The 12,968-nt window shown below is 36.3% G+C and overlaps 1 protein-coding gene across 1 annotated transcript in view; it reads left to right on the plus strand.

Annotated features, from left to right (window-relative positions):
• The window catches only part of LOC128981152 (ATP-binding cassette sub-family C member 2-like), a 36,674-nt gene that overhangs the window by 8,650 nt on the left and 15,056 nt on the right, over window positions 1-12,968 (plus strand). Inside the window, exons 5-14 of the mRNA XM_054399826.1 lie at window positions 1,009-1,263; window positions 2,785-2,850; window positions 3,410-3,547; window positions 5,871-6,017; window positions 7,159-7,243; window positions 7,357-7,423; window positions 9,095-9,221; window positions 10,556-10,732; window positions 11,214-11,381; window positions 12,756-12,942. Coding sequence (XP_054255801.1) covers window positions 1,009-1,263; window positions 2,785-2,850; window positions 3,410-3,547; window positions 5,871-6,017; window positions 7,159-7,243; window positions 7,357-7,423; window positions 9,095-9,221; window positions 10,556-10,732; window positions 11,214-11,381; window positions 12,756-12,942 — 1,417 coding nt within the window. The remainder of the gene's footprint in view (window positions 1-1,008; window positions 1,264-2,784; window positions 2,851-3,409; window positions 3,548-5,870; window positions 6,018-7,158; window positions 7,244-7,356; window positions 7,424-9,094; window positions 9,222-10,555; window positions 10,733-11,213; window positions 11,382-12,755; window positions 12,943-12,968) is intronic.

The following is a 12,968-nucleotide window of genomic DNA, read 5'->3' on the forward strand; positions in this document are numbered from 1 at the left end:
CAGGTAACGGCTGAGAAACCTGTAACTTACCCTACCTTTAATAAAATGTGCTGAGGTGGCAGCATTATTAGGTACAGGAAGTGCAGGTGCTAATAATGTAGTAGAAAAAAGTAGCTCTCTGACCTGCAAAAAATAAAAAATGTCTGTTACAGTATGTAGTTAATATGTAGCATATAAGATGAAGCTGACTTCACAGTGCTGCACATACATAGTTTTCCTTTTTATAAACATGGAGCATTGGTATTTTACTGTGGTATTTAACTATAAAGCAGAAGTTAAGGAAGTGAAAAAATAATCCAAGTATGTTAAATACAGCTGCTTTTCTCAAGACAGTCAAGACATGAACTTCTCAGATATTTTCTGAACCAGTAGACAAAATTTAACTTTTAATTTACATCAGTTAAATAAAGGAATTGATTCTCTCAAGTTGCATATTAAGGCATGTCATTTACATCATATTATGAACAGGAGTATAGATGCTCCAGCTGGGGTGGACATATGTTCTAGCAAATTTTCTCAGCTACAGGTTAGAAATAAAGCTTCTGCCTCACTATGAGTAGAGTTGTTTAGTGAATACTGGATCAGGTTATGCTTTGCATGTGGGAGGGATGGCAGAGTGAGTTTCTGCAGCACTGTCTTGATACATGAAGGAGTTGTAGGTGGAAGAATGTAAGGCACTAATGCAGAGAGAGAGAGAGTGTGTGTATTTGTGTGTCGGTTCTCAGACACCTGGAACATGCAGTATCTGCCTGCCACGCTGATTATACCTGTGCTTGTTGTGAACTTTGCTGTTGCTGGTTTCTGCACTGGGAAGTTCTAAGCTAGGAAAAAACCTGAGGCTTTCTCAGCCCTCTTTGCACCATGTTGTCCTGTTTATTTCTATAAAGAGTTGCAAGTCTGTTTCACTGAGTTCATCTTTGCTCTAATTATTGTCTTTTTAGTTTCTTCTGAGCAGGTAAACATGTAAAAACTGTCAGTTTTTGTGACCTCTGCATTTCCTGGTTGCAGGCCTTAACTTTAGCAAATTTCTCAGGACGAAACTATACAACGGGGGAAATTGTTAACCTGATGTCAACAGATGCTCAGCAGCTCATGGAGCTAACTGTAAACATCAACCTGTTGTGGTCAGCACCCTTTCAGATCATCATGACTGTATTCTTTCTCTGGAAAGAACTTGGCCCCTCAGTCCTAGCAGGTGTTGCAGTGCTTCTTTTGGTTATACCTATAAATGCACTCGTTGCAGGCAAAGTAAAAAGACTGAAGGTGAGATATTTAAATAAGCACGATAAGGAGAGGTTAAATTGTCATGATACAGGAATAAAGGGAGGGGGTGTATATTATGCATGTATAGGAATGCTATTGGTACATCTGAATTAAAGCCCAGACAAATTAACAGTGTCAGTGTGCAGCTATTTTCATTGAGAGGGGAAGAATAACTACAGTAAGAAAGCCACATTTTTCAATAGCTAACCTAGTATTTTCATTATACTGAAACAATACTTTTGTATTAGTTAAAATTACAGTATGACTCAATTTAGGAAACAGCTATGTATTTGCATATTACAGGAGTTAATTCCATTAAATAAGGGCTTTTGTAGGATTATAGCCCTCTCACAGTTTTATTATTGTGACTAAGCTCTCACTCAAATGTAACACTTTCTCCTAAGATTATGAGAATTCTCACAGAGGTACTGCATGTGTTTTGACTTCTTTTCTGCTTCTGTGATGCTACAATTCTCTTGGCATTTTATTGCTTGTTACTATGACAATTTCTATGAGCTTCACTGAAAAAAAATACTACAGCCCGAAGTTTTGCATTCCTATCAAGGAAATCATTTGTCTCTGTGTTATTTTGCCTTTGATGGTACAACACACAGTGAAGAGTCTGGATCTCTGTTAGTTCTTTTATAGGGATGTAACAGTTTATAGCCATTGAAAACAGCAACAACAAACAAAAAATCCAGCAACAACAAAAAAACAAACAAAACCAAACAAGTGACTCGCTTTTTGCAGGTGAGCTGCAGCAGCTATATATGCATGTAGATCCTTACTGTGATATGAGAGATGGAGAGGAAATGCAAAGGACAATAAAATAATTCTGTCTAAAGTTTACAACTTGATGTTTTATACTGATAAGACTAAAGCATTTATAATGCTGTTAATTAGTATTTTAGAAATGTGAAATGCAGAAAAGCCTTTATGTAGAATAGTAGTCAGAAGCATTTCTGTTTGTTGCTTTCAGTAACAATGGATTAATTGGTAACAGGAAACTTGAACTCATATATATATATATGAGTTCAAGTATATATATATATATATATGCACTTACATACATATATATATATATTTATACAGTGTTTTGTATATAGTGTTATGAATATATCCATGTATCTATGTATATACTGTTATACTATGTTTTTATTAAGTCTGTATTTACCTGATTAGTGATTTTTGAAGATCCTGAACACTGTGGGAAATGGATGCCTGTTAAGATTTTCATTCAGTGTGAAGAAAAGCAGAAAGGACAACACCAAAATGCACTCTTCAATGTATTTTAGGGGCGAAATGTTATTTTAATGTATTTAATATTTTATCCTATTAATTTTTTAAAACTACACATATATGCATGAAAATGGTACAACTGCAGTGCTAGTGTGGTTTTGAGCAAGGTAACAAAGGTAAAAATAACATAAAATGTATTTACTGCCTACAGTACTCCACATATTTTGCTTTCCAATTTTTTCTGCTAATTGAAAAATGAAAAACTTACTGTCTTTTAACCAGAAAAAACAAATGAGATATTCAGATCAACGAGTCAAGCTCTTAAGTGAAATGTTACATGGAATAAAGGTAATGCCACAACTAATAAGGGTTTGGTGGTTTTTTATAGGTTGTAAAGATAGGAAGTTATTTAAAAGCCTAGGGTTTTATGAGTAATATTTCAACTGATAACGATCAAGTTTAGTAGAAAATCTTTAAAAATATTAACTCATTTAATTTGATTTGAAAAACTTAGTATCCATGATGCGTTAATTTTGCTATCACATCCTTAGCGAGAATGTGAAATACGTCAATAGATGCCTGAAAACCTTTATCAGAGTAAAATTTTAACATAGAAAAAACCCCACTTTTAAAAGTCATCCCATTTTTGTTATTTATCCCTTTTTGAAACAAGCCAGCCCATTATTTATGATACATAAAGGACAGGTTGCATGCTCTTCTGTCTGAGCATTGTATTTTTAGAGTTATCCCAGGTCTTGCATTCATTTGTAAAAATTGTAGGTTTTTTTGTAGTTTGGCATTACTGAATGTTTGAAAATTACATTTGTAGCTTAAGCTTATTTTTTGAAGCATGGTCAGTGCTTTTGTTGGTCTTTATTAAAATATGTATGTTTGTTTATTTGTCTAGATCCTCAAACTTTATGCCTGGGAACCCTCCTATCAAAGGAAGGTCATAAGCATCAGAGAATATGAGATGGATGTTTTGAAATCATCTGGGTATCTGACAACTTACTCCATGCTGACACTGACGTGTATTCCTTTTATGGTTTGTTTTATAAAAATACTAATTCATGCAAGACTGTTTGTCATATTCCCTATTATTTTAGTAGCTGAATGGTTCACAGATGTTGCATCACAGTGTCTGAAAACATTAAATTTGTCAACACAATATATTTGAATTATCAAGTTTTATTAGTTTGTATAAGACTGGAGAAGAATGGGATTATGAATTATCAAGCTTTTAATGTTGGAAAGTCAGCAACCAAATCCAAAGCTCCTGAATCTTATTTCACTGTTTTAGTCATACTGTTTCTATTGCCATAGAAATCAGCTACCTCCTTTATACTCCTCCTTTATTACATTATAAGGGAATTCATTTTCAATCTGAAATTTTTATCTATCCCTTCTCAAACACTAACCCTCTAAATACATTTAAAAAAAAGAAAAAAAATAGGAAACAAAAAAATTTGAAACAAATTCATCCTAGCCTTGTTTCAGTGGAATTCTATCAGGAATGTATTCAGATCTTTGGACCTTTAAATCTCTTTGTTAAACTCCATTGGAAAGTAAATGGAGACTTTAGGGCCTTGGGACAACCGGTTAAGGGATCAGGACAATTAGTGTTCTCCTCTGCCCTTCCAGTTGCAGAGAATGATGAAGGAAGAAATAGGAAGAGCCAGCAGATCAATACCTGGCTCACCCTGCTGTCATGGGCAGAATTTTAATCACAGGTCAGTCTATATGACACCAGGGCTGCCAGCAACAAATGGAGTACACCTGCCCCAAAGGAAAAAGAATCTTTGTGGGGGAGTTAGCAGGGTATATTGAAAAAGCTTTAAACCAGATTTGAAGGGAGAAAGGGATAAAACCAGGCTCGCTACAGACAAGCCTGGTGGTTTTGGTTGACAGCCAGCTGAACATGAGCCAGAAGTGTGCCCAGGTGGGCAAGAAGGCCAACATCATCCTAGCCTGTATCAATAATACTGTGGCCAGCAGGAGTAGGGAAGTGATCATGCCCCTGTACTTGGCACTGGTGAGGCTGCACTCCAAATACTGTGTTCAGTTTTGAACTCCTTGTCACAAAACTTTGAGTTGCTGGAGCTTGTCCGAAGGGCAGTGAGGCTGGTGAAGGGTCTAGAGATCTAGTCGTCTGAGGAGTGGCTCAGGGAGCTAGGGTTGTGTAGCTTGGAGAAAAGGCAGCTGAGAGGAGATCTTATTGCTTTCTACAAGTGCCTGAAAAGAGGGTGTAGGCAGGTGGCTGTTGGTCACCTTTCCCTGTTAACAAATGATAGGACAAGAGGAAATGGCCTTGAGTTATACCAGGGGAAGGTTTGGTTGAATATTAGGAAAAAGTTTCTTCAAATGAAAGGATTGTCAAGCACTGGAAAGAGCTGTCCAGGGAAGTGGTTGAGTCACCAACCTTAACGCGTAAAAGATGTGTAGATGTGGCACTTAGGGACAGAGTTTTGTGGTGGACCTGGCAGTGTTAGGTTTATAGTTTGACTCAGTGACCTTAAAGGTCTTTGCCAGCCTAAATGATTCTGTGAATCCAACTGGAACCGTCAGTAGGGCTAAATGAACACCATTAACTTCAGTTACACGAAATTACATCTTCTAGTGCTTAATTCACAGTATGTAAAAGTTGAAGAGCAATATTCCTTAGGAATAGTGAAAATGAGGATTAAGGCCATCCTTCAATCTGTAACTTTGATAATAAACGAAATATTTGAAGTAGTGAGAAAGAAAAATTCAAAATTGGAATTAAATGCAGTGAAATTATCAACTTACTATTTAGAATTTTCTTAGGAGTCCTACTTTACAACTAGTTTAATAGAACTACTAAAATCACTAAAAGGCAGAGGAAACCCCATAAAACAGGTTGTTTAAGTTTTTCTGGATGATTCTAAAGGCTTTAGTATGTGCTGTGTAAAAGCATATTGTCTGATGACTGCTGACTAGATTTGTAAAAAAAATTCCAAGGGGTCAAAATAAAAATAACTTCAGTAAATAATTCTATTTTATGTGCAATATCATAGCAATAGCAAGAAGAAGGAAAAACTTAATTTCTTGAGATGTCATGGTTTAGTATTTTTGAAATGAAGAAATAATTTACTGAGATGGAAAAGTTATTTCATATAGTTTGATATGCATCTGGTTCTGTTAGTCATGTTTTTTACTCATTAAACTTACAGTGTTGTTGCAGCTATGCAGTAATTTCCATCTGCAGCAGTTACAGGGGCCCTCTTTATGCATGAGCAGAAATGAGATTCTACACTTTCCAAATGCAAACAAATGGTTTCTGTTTATAAATTTTAGTTATGATGTGATTTTTCTTCTGTATATACATTTTTCATTTTTTTATTTAAAAGGTCTCATTGGCTACATTTGGAATCTTCTTTCTTCTGGACAAAGAGAATGTTTTAACAGCAACTAAAGTTTTTACATCTATTTCTTTATTTAACATTTTGCGACTGCCTTTGTTTGATTTACCATCCGTAATCTCTGCTGTAGCTCAGGTAAATATGTTATGAGCAAGTGCTAAAAAGGCTGATGTTTATACTCTGTAATGTTTCATCTGTTTCTAGGAATGATTCATTTCATTATTTCAGGTTACATTTTATTGAGGTGATACTGCACATGCTTTTATAGAACGGGAAATATGAAGGCTGTTTAAAGGATCTCTGTCTTAAAGTAGAAGGAAAATTGGGTAGCGCACCTAATTTGGACTGAGTTTTCTCTTCGTTGCTTTTCTTCCTTCAGTAGACAAGACTCAACTTCAGCTCTCACCCTCTCAAACAATTCAGGCTGCACGTTTAACTGACTCAGCCATTGGTATATATTGGAGCTCTTGTTACCAAGTAGCAGAGTCACATTGTGGACTGTTTTTGTCACCAAAAAAGGAAGTAGAGAAAAAAGGAGTAAGCTGCTATGGATACTGTATCAGCAACCTTCAGTCCTATTTGTACACCATATGAGTAGGGAACTTCTAGCTTTTAAAGCTCTCTTATGGGTATATTGTATGAGCTTCTCATAAATGTACTCTGTCATCGCTTGTACACAACTCAGCTTTCTCTAAGGAAGGGGACCACAGTAAGCAGATACTCATCTCATTTAAATTCATTTTGTGGTTAATGTACTGCAGGATCAAAACGTTGTCTTTTCCTAAGATTTACTTCTACTAGCTTAAAAATTAGCACAAGTTCATCTCACTTTGTCACAGCAAAGTAATGGTGATCTCATGGTGCATGCACAGTAAAATAACTTTCTATATTATATGAAGAGAGAGCTACTGTGTTCGGAAAAAGTAAAGTGTTTTCACCACATAATGAAAGTAAAATGAGTCAGAGGAACCAGACATTCAAGGATTAACTGTACCTTCTAATTTTGATTATGTCAAGCATGCTCTGTTATTTTATAATAACTAATCAGTAGATCCTCAGGAAAAAAAAAAGCTTATTTATGACTTTAAATTGTTTAGTACTTTAAGGAAAATAATTTTCTAAATGCCTAAACACTTTTTGTCTATCTTCAAATAAGACAAGGAGTATGTCTTTCCATAATATCTATAACTTTTAAACTATTTTAAAATATAGGGAGCATAACCATGTTATAAATAGTATATATACATGTATGTGTGTGTATGTGTTCCTCTTGCAGACTAAAGTTTCTCTGAGCCGTTTAGAGGATTTTTTGTGTGCTGAGGATCTTAACCCTGAGGATGTCAATACAAATTACAGTGGAAGTAAGCAGTAGTTATTAATTTTTAATTGGTCATGAGTCATGGGATAATCATTAAGAAACTCAGTTGAGGGGGTGGATTAGCAACCCTTTCTTCTCTTTTCTTTACTGCAACAGGTCATGCTATGGGGTTTATTGGTGCTTCTTTCTGCTGGGAAAAAAATGGCCTTCCAGTCCTGAAAAAGTAAGATATTTTTTACTTATATTTATGAGATGCTTCGGCAAAATGTGATGTCTAGAGGCTTTGTTCAGAGTAATGTAGTCTGATTCAGGCTAGTTTGTGATGTTACATATCAAAAGGAACATAAGTTATTGTTTCCGGAGTATCCTGTATGATCAGTGTACTTTGTAAAGCACTGATGCTCCAAGAGGAACCAAGTACATATTCCCCAACAGAGTACTGTATAACTGCTCTGGGAAGTCAGCGCTACTCCTTCATTCCATCTTCAGTCCTCTGTCACTCTTCTGTCACTCTTTCATCACTCCTTTCCTACCATCTCTTCTTTCAGTTTGCACAAAGGAGATTTAACTTCACTATCAGTTTTCCCTGACTTGTATTTTGGGGTTCATTAACTTGCAAAATGCCCTTTTTTAACGGTGGTATTTTCTATTGAGTTCAACCTTACATTGTATACTCAAAGTGGGCTGTGTCTTTCTTTGGAAAGAACAAGCAAACAAAAAGACTGCTTTTCTCACAGTGATTTCTCATGCCTGAGAACTCCCTTCTTTTTTATTTTAGTCAGAACAACAAAGTATTTCTTAGGTGTAAATTCAGCTATCTTTAAACTGCTACACAATGAACATACTGGAGGATTAGTAAGGAAATGTGTTAACCAAGTTCTGGAATGGAATGAAGAACCTATTTGATATACACATCACCAGATTAAACTCAAACCATGACATTATCCACCTCTTATTCTGTACCATCTACATCACTCCCAGCAGCAATTAACATCAGACAACATACATTGTACATCATACATCATTGACTGTCTATTCTGACCCAAAATGAGATTGCCTTGTGGTAGACCGAAGGCTTCTCGCTGCAGATGCTCTGGAGCTCCACCCTGTTCCAGTACAAGTGCACATGGGCCCCAACCACCCCCAGAAAGCAAATGCATCAACTTAGCGAACATACCACAGGAAAAAAACTTAGATAAAACTCTCTTAACAAGCCATAACTGAATTCTGTTGTTATCTCACTTCTTGCTTTCTCAACCCTTTTGTCTCCTTCCTGAAAAGAATGTCTTGGTAAGGACACCCCACTTTTTGAGTTGCATGTAGGAATGACAAAAATGGCCTGTCCTGGGTTAACACAGCCTCCTCTCACAAGTTCTCCTATCCCCACACAGATGGGAGGGAAAGTAACACAAATAACCATCACAATAACCCCCTCTGGGTTGAGTTAATGAGTTCACTGAGATCATACACTATACAGTTGCTGTAGCAAAAGCAGCAACAGAAGCCATTGATAAAACAGATTCCCCCCACCCAAGCATGCAGCAACCAGCCCAACAGGAAAAAGCAACACCCCAAAATTGGAAACTGTGAACAACAAGCAGAATGGGAAGCCTCTCATGGAAGCCTGAACTTCAAGGCTCACGATACTTTGCTCCAGCCAACACTTTTATTTGGCAACATGATTTTGAATATCAGCAACAGACTCAACTCAACCCATGCCAAGTCATTATTGCAAGTTTCTGTATGATACACAATCAAAAGATGTGCAAATCGCAGTACTAACTTCTCACCATTCTGAGGATAAAACAGAATATTTATTTCTTACAGTGACCACAACTCATACATGATGGAGTATTTACAAAGTAGATAACTAATGTGTCTTCAATATTTCCAGCTTGAATGTCAGCATTCCTGAAGGCTCTTTAGTTGCTGTTGTGGGACAGGTTGGATCTGGAAAGTCATCTTTTCTTTCTGCTGTTCTTGGAGAAATGGAGAAACTTGAAGGAACAGTTCAGAGAAGAGTAAGATTGTCTGTGTCCCCTTCCCCACCCATGTCTAAATACCTATGTTAAGCATAACTGCTTTTAAAGTACAGTTTTTCCTCCTCAACTACTTGCGATTGTAGAAAAAACGGCAAGGGTAGCTCCACCTTCTTAAAGCATCAGAGAAAAGTATAGCACAGTGATCCTTTTTTTACAGTGTAACAGTGAAAAACAGTATCTTTGTTTTCAACCAAAGTGACATCAAAACTGTTTTTTTTTTTTAATATAAGCTATATATTTTGGTGCAAAAATCTTGAGTGTTTAAATCACAATTGAGCCTAAGCATCTAATGGTTGCTGGTTTTGAAAAGCTGTACAGACAAGATCCACTTACAGAGTTATACATTTTTGTGGAAGATGGTAATTTTTCTTGCAACAGATTATGTGTGAAGAAAACAGAGAATATGGAAACAGAGGGAAAAGGTGAACTTTAGACAGACCTGGAATTAAGGTAGTAGCTCTCCTAGTGATAGGAAACCTAGCTTGTCCTGTAGTCATATTGAACCATGAACATTCCCATCACAGAAAAGAGTTTAGGGAAGTTTACGTGTTATAGATATGGGGGAAATTAACCTCTGATGACAGACTACAGTGCTTGAGCCAATAAATATTAACGGATAAGCACAATAGTGGTTAATCTGGTTGCAAGTGGATGTGGCAACTTTAAAAAAACGTTTCAGCCTTGAAAATAAGTGTTTAACAAGAATCCACTCCCGTGGAAATGTATCCTGTCACTGTTGGGGAATGAGGGAAGAATATGTAGTTGAGGTGGTCTGAATCTAAGAGTATTAATTAATGGCAAAAAGATCAGCTGTGTCAAATCTAATAAGGAAGGCATATACCCAACAAGTGTATCTATACTATCAATTTATTGTAAAATTCACAGAGATTTGCAGTTACCATTCCTGTTCTGTAACTTTAATTTCTAATGGCTGACACATTTCACAGCATGGTATGTATAAATACAGTCAAATTCTATTTTAATATGTACCTAATACAGAACCATTTTTTTGTATATAAATCCTGCAATGGATGCCCATCTGTCACTGAGATCTTTTTCTGAAAGACTTTGCTCAATGTGTCCCCCAGCTCTGTCAGTTTTGTTCGATGTGCTCTTATAACAATTACAAGCAAGCCGCTACACAGGAATATTCCACAGATTAGTTCTGTTACCCTAGTCAAAATTGGAACAGTTTAATGCTAAAGTTTTGGAAGTAATTACTGGTTACTTTTAGGTGAAGCTGGAGTTTCAAAGTGCTCTTTTTTAATCTTCAGAAAGTCCAAGTAAAAATACTTGTGTCCAATTCTTTTCAGGGTTCAGTAGCATACGTTTCTCAGGAGGCTTGGATTCAAAATGGCAGTTTACAGGAAAACATCCTCTTTGGTGCAAATCTAAACAGGACGTACTATGAACTTGTTCTAGAGTCTTGTGCTTTACTGCCAGATTTGGATCAGTTACTGAATGGAGACCAAACAGAGATTGGCGAAAGGGTGAGAATTGGAGGTGTCAGAAATTATGCAATAAGTTAAGTTGTGGCTTGTATGGGTTTACATATTTGACCATTTACAGTGATGACAAATCAGTGCTAAGCCAAGTAGCCCATCTAGCCTATCTCCTTTCTTGACTGACTTATTTTGAACTTCACCTGGTTCAAGTTCTGAACTCTTACTATTTTTTAAAATGGCTTTTTCCTATGCAGAAGCTTGGGTTTCTTCTATGTTGTATAATGCCTGTATGACTGTTAATAAAAATTATTTTTTAATTTTTCAAAGTATCTTTCCTGGTAATTTAATCAACGTAGTCCAGACTTTGCTTTAATTACTTGAAAATCCAAATCTTTCTTCTCTATTTTCATATCTAGTATAAAATTTACTTTTATTACCTGAAATAAATAATGACAAGACTGAGTGTGATGCACTGGTCTTCTTTAGTATTTCATATTTAAATATGAATTATTTTGTCTTTTCTTAGGGTGTCAACTTAAGTGGAGGGCAGAAACAGAGAGTGAATCTTGCTAGAGCTGTGTACAGTAATGCTGACTTGTATCTTCTGGATGACCCTCTCTCTGCTGTAGATGTACATGTTGGGAAACATCTTTTTGAGAAGCTAATTGGCCCTTCAGGCCTCCTAAAAAGCAAGGTAAAGTAGGGTGGCTTCCTTTCAGTTTGAGGATGAACTGCTTGTACAATACAACAAGCACAGAGAAAGTCCCAGTCATTCTGCAAAAGCTCATTTCTTACCTAGTGTGTTCATGAAATTTATTATGAACAAAGAGGCTAAATAAAAAGTGCATCTGATTGTTTGAAGCCTATTGGATAGGCATAGCCCAGACCAAAAAAAAAAAAAAAAAAAAGAGGACTGGCATGACTTCAGAAAGATTCATGTATTTGCTTGTTTCTTCTTTAATGGCAGTTTTTGAGGAGTGCTGTAATCTGCATATAGAAGACAGGGTGGAGCCCTTTATGGTCACTCTTGCCTCACTGCAGTAAATAGGTTCCAGCCAGTAAAGATGATAGAAAGGCAGGCTTCTTGTTGAACAAAGAAATTCCTAGGAGAAAGTGGAATCAAGATAAATAGATTCTCCCACTGAAAAAAAAATCACGTGGGAAGGTAAGATGGCTTGTAAAATTCTCTTGTCAATGTTATGAATTAGTACAGGTTATTCCTGCTAGCTGATGCCTGCGAAACACATGAATCACAGGGTATCTCAAGTTGGAAGGGATCCATAAGGATTGTCAAGTCCAGCTCCCTATTCCTTACAGGACTACCTAAAACAAAATTGTGCTGTTCAGACTCTCTGATGCAACAGCCTGCATTCTGTTCTATGGATCTGGGCTACTGTGACCTGTGGCCGCACCATGTATGTGTCAAAAGTGACTTGTTGAACTTTACTAGGAAGGTTCGTTAGCTCCAGTCTAGCATCTGTAAAAAACGTACTGAATCATCATGAGAGCAAAGACTGGCTAATATCACACAAAAAGAACTAGTGAGATTTTTGGTGCTGGTGACATTTGTTGTCTTAGGTGTTCCGTTGTGACATTCCCCCAGCTTCTTCCTTACTATTATGGATATGTTATTACAAAGTAAATGTCTTTCACTTTCCTTCTCTCCCTTCTTCCTTTTCTGAACTTACCTGTTCCATAGGTTACAATATCTGGCAGAAGCAAGTAATGGTAGACTTGCAAGCAGATTTTAGTATCTAAACAATGTGGTATTATAAAAGCTAGAGTACGTACCTCTTCTCTTTACAATGTGACCTAAACTATTCCTGAGCAGAAGATACACATTAAGAAACAGTTAGTTACAAGTAATAGCAAGTGGCAATAAGCATAAAGTTTGATATTTTAATCATTAATTAAAAGAGTAATATAGTAAAGTAGGAAATAAATAATAAAAATAGACAAATGAGCAAAATCCCAGAAAAATTCTGTCATTCCAGCTTTCATAATATAATGTCTACGTTTATTATATACTTTGTATTTAGATGGTAAAATAGAAAACATTGTGTTTCAGACTCGTATATTGGTGACCCATAACCTGATGTTCCTGCCTCACACTGACCTTATAATAGTAATGGAAGAGGGTAGAATAAGTCAAATGGGGACCTACCAAGATCTTATTTCAAAGGGAGCTAATTTTGCAGATCTTATTCAAGTCTTTGGTACAGAGCGTGCAAGTGAAAAGGCAACACCAATGGAAGGTGAGAAAATTTGTATACTGTATTTG

The sequence above is a fragment of the Indicator indicator genome, chromosome 1, assembly GCF_027791375.1.
Source record: "Indicator indicator isolate 239-I01 chromosome 1, UM_Iind_1.1, whole genome shotgun sequence".
NCBI classification, from domain to species: domain Eukaryota; kingdom Metazoa; phylum Chordata; class Aves; order Piciformes; family Indicatoridae; genus Indicator; species Indicator indicator.